The sequence below is a fragment of the Balaenoptera musculus genome, chromosome 9 (assembly GCF_009873245.2).
Source record: "Balaenoptera musculus isolate JJ_BM4_2016_0621 chromosome 9, mBalMus1.pri.v3, whole genome shotgun sequence".
Taxonomy (NCBI): Eukaryota; Metazoa; Chordata; class Mammalia; order Artiodactyla; family Balaenopteridae; genus Balaenoptera; species Balaenoptera musculus.
Genome location: NC_045793.1, coordinates 48,808,014 through 48,822,006, shown reverse-complemented (window position 1 = coordinate 48,822,006; position 13,993 = coordinate 48,808,014). Strand labels below are relative to the sequence as shown.

The window sequence follows — 13,993 nt, the reverse complement described above, 5'->3', positions numbered from 1 at the left end:
GGGTGACATGTCACTTCCATTCATGACTCAATGGGTAGAACTACTCACATGGCCCCACCCAACCACAAGAGGGCCAGGAAATCCAATTCCACCATATGACCAGAAGCCAGACAGCTGAAAATATTTGGGCGCAGCATTTTTGACAACCATAATATCATTCCCTGAAAATTAAAAATAAAGTGTTGGTTTACTACATTGCACGGAGTATAGAACACTAAAAGTAATTTGCTGTGTTACTATAAATCATACGTATAATTATAATTAATGAGATGATCAGTGTGCAAGGTCTTCATAAACAGAAACATACTATGCAAATGTCATGGAGTACATCTGTAGATATATATGGCAAATAATTAAGCGTGACGTGTAGTTCTTTTCCAAAGTCTGACATGAATGCATATGTGCTTGCGTAAAATAATTTGTCATTTTACTTACCATGCTTTCAAACTTTTTCAGAACTAATTTTTTTTTCCTTGTCACGTTTGCAGTGCTGAATGAATCTTTTTCTCTGTGATGACAAAATATATATTACAAAACTGAATGGCTCCTCTCCCCTCTCCCTTTTTTTCTATTTGTCTGACAGCGCTTCCCAACAGAGGACCATCTGATGATTCATAGGCACAAGCATGAAATGACTTTGAAGTTTCCCTCAATAAAAACAGACAATATGTTATCAGGTAAGGAGCCATCAGGCAAAGATGCTTTGGGTGATCAAATCAGCCTCCTATGAGATAATTGTTCTACAGAATAGGATGATTTCCGCTGGCAAATTCTACACCTTGAAAATTTATATTTCTAAAGTATAGCTGAGACTTAAAATAATGGTAAGCAGGAATGTAATCCGCTAATGTAGTGTTCACTCAAATAATTGGAGAACTATGACTTCTTGTTTTCTGGAATGTGAAATATTTATTACTATGAAACTTGGCTCCATATAAGGATTTTTTAACATCACATACCTGTAATTACTCAAGCAACAGATATTAATTGAGCATCTGTAATGCACATTGCACTGTTCTGAGTGCCGTGGAGGCGCGAAGATTGATATGATTACTGTTTTCGAGGAAATCACAATGTGTGTGTGAAAACTTAGCTAAAATAGAGGACTGTCCATGATATATATCAAATGAGACTTATAAGGAAAAATGCTGTGTGGCTTTAGCAGAAGGAGCTGTCTTTCTGGACTGAGCTGGTCAGTGAAGGTTTCCTTAAGAAACAGTACCTGCTTCATAATTGGGAAATTAAATAAGATAATGTGTGGAAATACAACAAGTGCTCAGCAAATGTGATCAGAAATAAATAATAATGATAATCCATCAATTAATTTCCATTCTGTCCGATCTTGAGAGGTAGTGGGGTAAATTAGAAAGAGTGCAGGGAGTGAGGAAACTTGAACTCTAGCCTGGCCAGATGACCTTGAGCAAGTTGGTAAACACTTCTGGGCTTCAGTTTCTTTTTCCATTAAATGGGAATGATTTTATCTGCCCAGTCTATTTCACAGGCTTTTTGTGATCCAATGAAAGCGTGTAAGTGCAAGAGTTTCATAAACCCTAGCAGGGCAATTGAAGCATTTCCTGTTGCCCTTCTCAGGCTAGAAATATTTCACTCAAGCCACTGTCTCCCTGGCATCGTGAAAGAAATAATACGTCCATGAACATGTTTTAAATGATATCAGAAGAGAAACTGACTGCACAGGCAAAACTGGCTCGTATAATTGAGCATTTCTATGGCACTTAAATTTTACAAGTATTTTATTATCACTCTTATTAGTAAATACCCTAAGAGTTTTTTCAGACAGGTTATTATTACAACCCACATTTTACGGATAGAGATGGAGGGGCGTGGGAGAGGGAGCAGCTTTCCCAAACGCACCAACAGGGCAAAAAAAATAGGGCCCTTGATCCTGCAGTCCTAACCCTCTGACTTGCACCAGCTACTGCTTTGTCAGGCCTCATCAGTTTATATATATGATCAAATACTCCCGGTGACGGGACTGTCCACACGTCTTCACTGCCTGGCCCGTGACTTGTAAATGGTGCAGATGGGCTGTGATTTGCAAGACGCTCGTGTTCAAAGGCAGCTTCTTCCCTTCCCTCCTCTACCACCTCTCTCTCAGCCTGTTTGTTTTTATTGAACTAGTTGGTTCTTCAGAAATAACTTTGTCTTTCCTTAAGTCTAGAAACAGATGCAGAAACTCAAATTTCTAAGAATTATGAAAGCCTAGAAGGGTTAGGAAGGGTGTTCTGTTCTTTTGTTTTTATCATTTATTACGTTCTATAGAGTCACATGTGGTGTAACCTTACAGTTTGACAATGAACATGTATAGGAAAGTAGCAAGGCTCTAGACTTTGGAATTCCCAATATTTCAAGTAATAAGTTCACCCTTTATCTCTCCCAAACAGGATCCCTAAAATAGGCTGCCTGGGGGTAGGGGAGTGGGAGGTGAGTGTGAAGGAGTGGTGATTATGTGGTGATATTATCACTACAGAGGTAAGTACCAGCATAGTATCTCTCAGGTAGACTGCTGGGATGGCCCTACAGGGAGCCCCATCCAAAGGTCTGAAAAAAAGTAGCTAAAGATGTGGGAACGTTTCTATAGATTTCCTATAGGTTTTTGATGAAACTCTTGAAGCTTTTCAGTAGTTCTTACCAGATTCTTATTAATTTGTTACGTCAAACTCAGAATAAGAAAATGAAGGGAGAAATAAATGAGGAAAAACAGCATGAATAATATAAGGGCATATTTTCTTTTGCTTTCTCAGGTTTTATATTGAAGCTGGTATGAGGCCATTTCATACTCCCAATGAAATTAAGTGCTAAATTTTTTTAAACCATTTTTTAATTGAAGGATAGTTGATTTACAGTGTTGTGCTAATTTCTGCTGTGCAGCAGAGGGACCCAGTTATACACAGATATACATTCTTTTTTAAAAAATATTCTTCTCCATTATGGTTTATCCCAGGAGACTGGATATAGTTCCCTGTGCTAAATTTTTAAACTTGCTACCCACTCTGCATGTTCGTAGTCTCGTAGAAATTTCTTGCTGTAACAGAATACAGAGCTATCCAGTACAGCTCCAAGGGCTGAGGTGTCAACTACATGTCATATGCCAATGTTGTCCACACTGAATTGTAATATGCTATTTACTGAGTATTTGTGCTTTGCATTTTTTTCCAGGAAAGTCTTTCAAATATATTTATCTCAAACATCATTTCAGTTTTAGCATATTAGATTGTGATTGTCAATATGACTGAAGTTTTATTTGTCTGTATCTTAATTTACTCAGATTTGAATTTATCAAAACCTTCAGAATCTGCTTTTATTGAAAATATGTTCATTAGAATTTTATTTCTTAATGTACCTTAAACCTGTTTTGTGGCCTCTCATGAAGATGAATAATTTTGTACAGCTCGAAATATAGTAACAATAAAAATAAAAATAGTATAAATCAAATCTTAAATCAGCAATCCTCATCAGGGCAAAAATGTTCAAGGCTATTTTTTTTTTCAAACAATATTTGGGCTAATTTTTTTTAAAGCAATGTTCAATTACCCAAAATTTCATTTCAGATGAATTGGAGTTTAACATATATTAAGGAGATAAAGTATGGTAGGTGTGTTTATTACAAATTTCAGGGTATCTAGCTAACCTAAATTTTGGAAAATCACTTCATCCTTCATTAATTGCAAATATTATAGTTAGGGAAGTTATTAAGATATCACACATATACATTTGAAGGGTAAATGTCCAAAGAGTTGTAAGATCTGAAATAATTTTATAGCTTTGCCATAAAGTCCATTTTATTTAAGCCAGGTAGAATTTATTACTCAAAATGACTGTAAATAATCTTTGACATGCCACAAAGCAGGATAATAAAAGTGACGGTCATGATGTTTTATTAACATGAGCCTGCTCTTACTGATAGACAGTAAACATAAAACCTCTCCTTCTAAAGTGACAGTACTAGTAAGGACACGAGTAGGGGTGGTGGTGTTGGATTCTGAGGGCAAAGACTTCCATTCCCTCCCACCTTGGTCCTTCCATCCTTATTTGGGCCATGTGGTACATTTCCAGTGTCCTGATGTGACGAGGGGCATGAACCTTTCCCTTCAACTATTCTCCATCTGATAGAAGATAATTTCATGGTGAGGGATGTTGTGATAGCAAAGGTTTTTAGGTGCCAGGTTTGAAATGAGAATCCATTGAGGACAGTATACTTCCACATACAGGTTGCAAAATTACCAGCTACCACATGACACCAGATCTGTTTGGCTTGCAAATTATGATCAAATTTCAGTATTAGAGACAAAGAGGATGGTGTTTGGGTCTATTTTAATGGTATTATGTCTAGGTATCCAGAAATTCCCAAATCTTGCCCTATCAAACATCCCCACCCCCACTTCTTTACAGGGTTCCCAGGGTCTGTACAGGAAAAAAAAAAAAAAAAAACAGAATAGGAATCAAAGTACAACTTTGTAGTTGAACAAATAATAAGCAAATAATATGCTAAATGAGAACTCTGTGTGTGTATGTTGTGTGTTGGGGGAATATGGTAGAAATATTGACCTAGAAGATGACTGATTTTGCTTCATGAAAGGAAAGATGAAGTTCAAGAGTACTGCAAACCTTTCCCAAAAGATAAAACCTGATCAACACTCAGGTGGGAAACCTGAGAAAGAGACAGGGGACCGTGCCTTTAAATGCCTAGTCAGTTCCCTCACCAGACATCACAGCCTGATTAATGCTGCAGGCAACTGGGCTGTGTTTAGAGAGAAGTTAGGACAGGCACCAGCTGAGGTGTGGGAAGAGGGTCTGAAGTTGCCCCTTCATCACCATTCATTTAGTCAACAAACATTTAATGAGTGCCTGCAAGGACCCTATTGTGCTGGGTGCTGGGGATGTGGCATTGAACCAGAGAGATGAGGTCCCTCTTCTATGGAACTGATTATATGCTGTTGGGGGTAGGGAGGAAGAGAGATAATAGACAAAAAACCAAAACCAAAACAAAACCAAAAATCCCCAGATAAATAAACAAGAAAATATCAGTTAGGGAGAAGTGTTCTGATGAAGATAAAACTTGATAATGTGACATCAGTGGCCAGCAGGCTGCCCAAGGGAGGTCAGGAAAGGCCTCTTCTAGATGAGTGGCACTTCAGCCAAGACCTGATGTTCAGCACTCCAGGCCCAGGGGTTCTTTCTCCCTGACCTCTGAATATGGTGGGGCTGGAAGTGGTAAAACCCCAAGACCAGATGCGGTGCAGCTGACTGTATCTTGCGCTGACACATGGAAGAGAGGCAAGAGAGACTGGCTTCCTCATCCCATCTTCCTTATCACCGTCTGATGCAGAGCATCTAATATAAATGACAATATAGTCCTTCAGAACCCAACTGAGTCCTGGATTAGGTCTAGAAGTAGGGCCTATCTCTAGTTCCAGACTCTAAACCTAATACTTACTGTGGAGAAAGCAAAATGTTTTCAATGAAGTAGAACTTTTGTCTCCAAGAGATTGTGATCAACCAGACAATCTCAGAACCCGAATCCATTGCTCATGGCTCTTTGCTATAAACCCTGCTTAATAATCCGAGAGCATTTTAAGGGAGGAGCCAGAGGAAAGGTGACATATCTCACTCCAGATTCTTTTTGGAATGAACTGGGATATAAAAAGTAAATAAATCTCTCTCTCTGTCTCTGTCTCTGTCTCTCTCTCTCTCTCTCACACACACACACACACACACACACACACACACACACACATACGCGTCCCATACTTAGCTTCTTTCTCTTCCATTGATGGTAAAGTTACATAGTGACTTCTCATTGTGGAAATTAATCAGATCTTTATGGAACAGAGGGTGGTGGAGATGGCTTGCACCAGAAGGCAGCATGATAATAGCAATAGCTACCATTTATTGCCTTATGTTATGCCTGTAATATGCGCCCTGCTTTATATACATTGTCATTTAATCCTGGCCACTTTTTTTTCACATGAGTAAATGAGATCAAGAGGATAAGCAATTTGTCCAAAGTCCCTATCTGTCTATAATTTTCTCACTGTACATATAGATTTGGTGAGGTACACATATTTTTAGTATGTTTTGACCTTAGATTTATGTTTGGATATAAATCTATGAACTGCTTTTTCTTATATTATTGACTTATCCCTTCAATAGTCATCAAATGGAGAGACTAGTCAAACGTTTTTAGAAGGAGATTGTAACAACACATTAGCATTTAGAGGAACGAAGAGTTGTGTTTTTAAATCAGATTTTCTCACCCACTCTAATAAGTGGCTAGAGTAAGTCCCCTACATACGAACCTTCAAGTTGCGAACTTTCAAAGATGCAAATGTTCGTTAGCGTGTCCAGTCACATAAGTTAGTTCACGTTGTCATGTGAGTGCATGTGGTTGTGCTTTTGTGTAGTTTACTGTACTGTGTTTATTTGTTTTTTATGTATTATTTGTATGAAAAGTATTATAAACCTATTACGGTACAGTACTATATATCCGACTGTGTTAGTTGGGTACCTAGGCTAATTCTGTTGGACTTGTACGAATGCGCTTTCGGCACAGAACTCTTTTGTATGTAGGGACTTACTGCATTGGCATTTGGACATGTCAGCTTCTCATTCATGTTTTAAGTTGGTCAAGCAAAATAGAATTTTGAAAATTCACCTGATACGTCAAAGGCCTTGATCTACAGTCTTCCTTTATATATGAAAAACTGGCTTCCAGTCTGTTTAATCTGGAAACCAATCCCTTTTGACAAAGAGTATAGTAGAACTCAGGCAATGAGTGACTAAGTGGAAATATTAAGCTTTAGCTTCCACTATTCAGGGCAGATTTTGATCCCTTTGTTCACGTGGCCAGCAGAGACATGGTTTCACAGCGTTAATAACCCTTTTTACCAGCTCAGCTCCTCTAAAGTGAAATAAAATTGTGGCTTAATTGCTGTTGTAACACTTAGGGGTAAGCCATGGCTGATAGTGAGTATGTAGGTGTGGAAAGTATACTTGAATTATTTAAATCTATATCTGTGTCTTCTGGAGCCATGTGTTGTAAGAGATGCCTTTATCAGAGCATTTTCTAGTTGACTCACAGCCTCTCTAAGGGTATCTAGTCTACCAGCTCTCCACCTTGACAGGAATGTATTCCAGCATGTGATTCAAGAGTGTGAGAGTGTGTCTCACTGACCTGGATCACCCCAGTCCGGGTCAATTTTTAAGCATCCCACAGCTATTGTTTAAAAACCAGAGTTACCTTGGTTTGTCCCATGGTAGCACTGCCTCTTGGGACAGATGTAGGGAAATAGTTATGTCAGTGTTACTGAAAGGACCCTAGTGCTCCTATTGTATATTCACACTCAATAAAAGGCACATTTATCGCAAAGAAGCCTGTCTAGAATTCCACGGAATTCTGTCAGTTGTTACTGATTATTACTCTTATAAAGGATTATGCATTTTAAAATTCATTTAATGTAAACTGAATTAGGACTTTATTAAAATTCAGATAAGGTATAAGAATATTTTAAAGAAAGCATTTGCTGAAAAATTCATGGGATAAATATGACTATAAAAAGAATATTAAAAGTCTCGAAGAGAAATGCCTTTTTTGAGAACCCCAACTCTTACTAAAATAGATAGGCTAATTCCAATACTTTTCTCTATTGATTTGAACAGCATTCTTGAGGAATTCCATTAAGCTACATTTTGTTGGCTGAAATTGAGTCATGTAAATAATAAAAATGCATTGCCTTTTAAAAAATACCCTATAGTTAAGAATGGTCACTAATTCAAACTGATCTTTCTTATAACTGGTCTGAATTAGTGAGGCTTTTATCGTATCAATTTAATACAAAATGATGTAAAATTACTTTATAGAGTCCTTTAGTAATACTGTAGCTGAGACTATCAGACCAATAGGAAAAAAATTTTGCGTAGGGGACTCCTATTTTTCTCCTCTGGTATATGATGGGAAGTCTGCTTTTCCTTTTTTTTTTTTAACTGATGGCTTGTCACCTTGCCTTTTTTTTTTTTTCCATTGAGGAAAATGAAATGTAGACAAACATATAACTCAAACACAGCTCTGAAACCGAATAAGGTAGCAACCTATTATTAAATGTAGAACAGACTAAACACTTTTAAAAAGAAGAATCAGGTTTCATGCTTTAGCTTTGTGCTTGTCATTTAGGCTTTGGAATAATCATACTTGCTGGGACTGAAGCACTTGATGGTAGACAGACTATGGACTGATTGGAAAACTGAGTGAGATGCTTTTTTTCCTAGTAGTCCTAACCATATACTTGTGGTCCTTCCCAGATGTAATGTGATACAGGATTTACTATCATAGAAATGATGGGTGAATTCCTAACTCATAATGCCAAGTTTGTGGCACGCTTCCGGGCAGATATGCAGGTAGAACCTCTGCATGGCAAATGTCCTCTACCTAGCTATTTACAGAGGCAGTGATTTTATGAAAAGATGCTCCTGTTTTCAAGAAACAAACTCATCATTCCAGGAAGGGAACCAGATGTTGAAATATGACCAACTTTTCAAAAGGTATTTTATCCCTTTTGGTGCAAATCTTTCATGTCCGATTGGTAAAGAAATCCCCAACAACGCTTGAGAGGAGTACAGGAGGGTAAGATTTCTCACTTGCACTGGCCCTGGGTGTCTAGGTCTCCTGAGAACCTCGTGTGCTCTTTGCAGACTGTGAGATGGTAGCATGCAGGCATTTCTTCAGCGCCAGTGCAGATTTACAAAGGTAACAACAAAATACTTTCAGCTCGGGTAAAGTTGAAACTCAAAAGCTATTAACTTTTTGTTTAGTTTGAGATTTGGGGTTATCTTCTCTCATTCAGATGGACCTCACTGGAATGGAAGCACTGAAAGAAAGGGGAGCAGAAGTCCTTAAACAGTCATCTCAGCTCTGAGTTCCCAATGGAACCAGTTCCTGTAAGACCTTGGAGTGTGGCCTGTCACTACGGAACACACCTTAGATATTATCCCCTAGTAGAGCATCGGTCACTGTTATTCTGGACATAGAAATTGCTGCTGCTATAGCTAACTGGTGCATGCTCTTGGTTCTAAATAAGGTGTAGATTACAAGAATTTTAACTTATGGCCATGGATATTACTCACTTACTTCTGGTCTAATTTAAGCTGGAATAGTTATTTGACAAGGCATTCATGTGGCTGAGAAACTCTGCCTCTTTTATTTAAGCAGCTGATAGATTTAGCTGTCCCCCTTTTGAAGATTTGCACATTTCCTGGCTTACTTGGAACTGGTACCATGTGGGATGAAAGATGACTAGAGACCCTGTATTAATTCTAATAAATGTTAAAACAAAAGTTAAGCTCCATTTTCTGGTTCCTGTTGTAACTGGAAAGAATAGCTCATTCACAAGAAGAAAATGAATTAAATATTAGGAACAGTGTGCCTTATCTATTCCAAATGTGGATACAGGTTACAGTTTTGCTTTTCACTCACTCTTATCATACAGCAAAGAAAGTCACATTTGGTAACAACTCTGGGGCCTTCCTCTGAGTCTTTGTCTCTGGGGATAGGAGGGAACCAGCTGTCTTTACTGCCCATAGCTCCCCTTGTTCCATAGCTTTGTTTCCCTATTGCTGCAGAGAGGCTCAGCATGATGGATGGTGCCATTACTGTCCTGTGCCATGCTCCTTCAGCCTCCCTTTGCTGATGTATGTAGGTGCATGCTGGTATCTGGGAATAATTTTGTGTTAGAGGAGACAGAAAACATCTCTCAACTTTGCTTGGGGCTTGGGCCCCCAAATGCCAACCTGAATTCAATTTCATGGACCATCTCATGAACATGTCTCAGAGTTCAGGAGTCTTATGGAGCCTCTAGGATTGCTATTCTCTCTACCTGGAATCATGGTCCTCAACTTGTAAATCTCCAACAAAGAAGCATAGAGGAATAAAAAGAAAATTAAAACCTGGCAAACTAAATTCCCATTGATGACAAGTGGTCTAATATTTCAGTTCTGTTATGTGATACTTTCTCAGGTTTTTTAGTCACAAAAATGTTCCTCTCAGATAGTGAAGAGTCTGTAGGCTTGTAATGCAGTTCTATTGTGTGAAGGATATAAATGATTCCAAGATATTTCAGAAGAACCAAGGATTGTTAGGAATGTCAATTACTTATACAATTAAGCAACTCCATTTCTAAATGGGGCCAAAAGCGAGTTTCAGTTTACTCATAAGTAAAATGGAGGAAATAATTTTTACCTAATGTGGTTGGTGTGAAAATTAATGCGATGATGCATACAAAGCACTTAGCACTATGCCTGGCATGGACTAAGCATCCAATAAACGTATACACACGCACACATACACACACACCCTTAACACACACACACACACACCACACCCTTATATTTCCACTCTCACGTTTTGTCTATTTACACCTTCTGTTCATAAATCTCCTTTATCTATATATCTAGCCCTTACCTCTGGCCTAATTTACAGTGTCTAACCAGTTGTTACTGATGTTCCTGTTCAACTATCCTTTACGTGGTCATATTTTCTTTGATCTACTAACAGTGACTTTTGAAGCGAACCTAGTTGTGGTGGTGATTTTAGGATTCACAGAATCATGTAACTTTAGAACTTTATTTGACAGATGATGAACTTGAAGTCCAGAGAATGTAGGTAATTTCCCCGAAACCACATGATTTTCTAATCTGGATTTCTGGGTTGTCAGTGTTGTCTTTTACACGTGCACCAAATAACTTTGGACCTGGGAGGAGAGTCTAGGCAAAGCATGGGATTTAGGTTGAGAAGGGATTCTGTCCGAAAGTAGGAGAGGACTTAATAGTGATAAGATGGTTACAAATTGTGTGACCCTGTGCAAGGTACTTAACTTATTTCTCCTGTCCTAAAATAATATGCACCCTGCTTACCACATAGGATCTTGTGGGATCTATTAATAGATTCTAGACGATGTGGGTGAAAGTGTAAACTGCAAAATGCTGCATAAATACTAATTTTATATTTTATAAGCCACAACACATAACTGCTATAGGTATACATTGGATACGTAGGCATATATGTGTATCTTAATAAATTAATTAATTTTCTAATAAAACTATTTTCGGTGAAACCCAATCCTTTGCATATCTTTTATCTATAATGTCCAATTTATGATCGTCTGTGGTAGGCTCTCTATGTACTACAAAGAGAGCTCAGAATCTTGGAGACTGGGCTAAGAATGGGAAAGAATGCAGATGGGTATTTTGTTGATTGGAATCCAAATCAACCATTTGGGTACTTCTCAGGCAGTAAAGCTCTGTGCCCATAGGGTATCGGGAGACATTGCCTTGGAAGGGCTGATTAAATAGAGATATCGAGCCATTTCAGCTTCATGGGTGTTAAGATATTCTTTGAATCTCAGTAGATAATTTACTGGGATTAATTACTCTCTTTATGACTTAGAAAAGTAAATAGGATTCTAGTTTCTTGCCATATAGGAATTTATAAAGAGAGTGCAGAAATTGGAAATTCATATCAACTTGAGGGCATTCTTCATTTGACTGGTGGTGATGGCTTAGAGAACTGTGCAGAAAGAGATTTGAGACTGAGTGTAGGTCAAGCTGGACAAGGGCCATAATCAATCTAACGGTGTCTGCCACATGCTCAGGTGGGAATAATGCGTGTATATAATGGAAATAGCACCAAGCCCTTGGTTATAATCCTAGTATTGCCACATCTACCTGGGAGACCTTGGACAAGACCCTTAATCACTCAGGCCTTCCATTTTCTTCGCTTGTAAAATAATTGGTTTGGCCAGACTTCCCCACTGGGAAGTGGTCCTCTCTGGTTCTTTTGTCTTCTGTTTCTGTGAAAAAGGCAGTTTACACAGTTTTATTCATGTCCACTCCAGTGCACCTTTACAAGGAAGATGACTGTCCTTAATAATTACAAAGGTGTGATTCTACTCTGCTTACCTTATAGGATCTTGTGAGATCTAGATTCTAGAGAATGTGTGCGAAAATATTTTATAAACTGCAAATGCTGCATAAATATTAAGCCACAAATAGTGGTTTCAGATCCTCCAGTTTTTAAGTAGTAAGCTCTCCAGACCATCAAGAATATGAAAGAAATTCTATTCCTTTTAGAGAGTCTTCTCAAAACATTCTTTTGGCTACAGCAAAAGGAAAATAAAATTAATAATTATATTTTTAAGGGATGGAAGCTGAATGTGTTTGACTTGGAACCTTTCATCATCCTTCTGTGACTCTGAAAGTGAGAGAAAGAATTGCTGAATTTTTATTCTCCATTAAGAAAAAGGAATTGAATGCTTGTTTCTCTCTTTTTGTTTGATATAAACATTTATAATTTTTTTTGTCCTCCCAGCCCCCTAAAATCAGGCTTAACATGGACTCTGTAGATTTTTTTGGCCTTATTTTAGCTAAATCATTTTTTCCAGTTAAAAGAGAGTTATTCCACACCTTGCAATATGTATTCAAACGATATGAACTCCAGATAGTCAACTGTGGGATCTCCTCGCCTGAAGTTGTCCAGAGGGAGGCTTGGGAAGCCCTTCCATGCCACAGCCTTCTACACATCGTATTGCTCCTCTGGGCTTTATGGTTTTATTTTCTTCCATATTCTCATTTTATTTAAAGGGCTGGAAGATTATGGGTGGCCACTCGGCATCGTCATTAAGGCGAGTGGAGGGGATTAGTGAATTTATTAGCTCATACTTGCCACTGACTTTTGAGGAAAAGGTCCCATTTATGATCACTCGGTCTCTGTTTTCAGATCAGACTCCAACCCCAACGAGATTCCTGAAGAACTGCGAGGAGGTGGGGCTCTTCAATGAGCTGGACTGCTCCCTCGAGCATGAGTTCAGGAAGGCTCAGGAGGAGGAGAGCAGCAAGCGGGTAGGTTTGCTTGGATGGACACCTGGATAGGTGTCTCCTCTAGCACCTGCTAGAAACATCTGCATGGGAGCTAGGTGGCACCGAAGATTGTGCTGATGACGCTCTAAAACAGCATTTATCCATTTGCAAGTGTTTGATGGTTTTTTTTTTAAAAATGGATGAATCCCTGGTTGTGGTAGAATCCAAGGCTAGAAAAATCATGGGAAAAGCAGATTATCTGAAATATGAAATTGAAGCCAAAATAAAGTTACCTGATTCTTGACCTGAGTCAGAAAAACTCACAGAATTGTTCTATTCAAAAGTTGTTGTTTTACTGTGCTAAATAATAGCAAGCTTTACATGGGTGGTGAGTGCAAAAGACAAGGGTCAAGGGGTAAGATGACAAGCGAAGGATTGTAGCAGTAGGAGAGAGGATTTCATCTGATTTTGGCCCAGGTTGTAACTGTCTGATTTCCATAATCTTCCCGATATCTCTCCACCACGTTCATAATTCCTTCCTGGTCATATTATTGAACGTCTGTTGTTGTTGGAACAAATAGTTTCACTATACGTGTGGATTATTTGTCCTTACAAATGTAGAAAAGTCACTTTACGAATCCCTCCAGAATATAGTCAATTTTTATTGTAATGTTGTGTAAAGTGATTTAAAAATCACTTTACCAGATTAAGGAAAAGAAATAGAGTCACAACTAAATATGATAATGAAGCTTTTTGGTGTTTTTAAACTTTTTTGATAGACCATTGTTGAATGCCCACAATGTACTAAACAACAAATTAGATACATCCCATGAACAGAGACTTAAACTGTGAAAGTTGGTTGAAAGGAAGCGCCAGCTACATTGTAATGGATTCTGAACTTCCAGCTGTTCCATCTGGAGAAGAAATTTTAAAAGGTTCTGATATTTCTCTAAGTGTTTCAAAACCTTTGAATCCTCCTCTATGTGAAATTATAATAATCCCCCTCCACCAGATTTTTCATGTCACATTCTCACATCAAAATAGCCACGGGTTTGTATTTAGTCTGTACTGCTTTAGGAAAAATCCTGAAAATAGGTTACAAGAGGGGTTTAAAATCTCAATCAACTCA

General features: G+C 38.2%; 1 protein-coding gene across 5 annotated transcripts in view; it reads left to right on the top strand.

Moving 5' to 3' along the window:
* Positions 1-13,993, top strand: part of CREB5 (cAMP responsive element binding protein 5) — a 406,791-nt gene that overhangs the window by 77,774 nt on the left and 315,024 nt on the right. For 4 of the 5 annotated variants that reach the window (XM_036863403.1, XM_036863401.1, XM_036863402.1 and 1 more), the window contains exons 3-4: positions 584-677; positions 12,785-12,906. In XM_036863403.1, coding sequence (XP_036719298.1) covers positions 584-677; positions 12,785-12,906 — 216 coding nt within the window. Of the gene's footprint in view, positions 1-583; positions 678-12,784; positions 12,907-13,993 lie in introns of those variants that run through there. The other variant, XM_036863405.1, reaches the window with a different exon arrangement.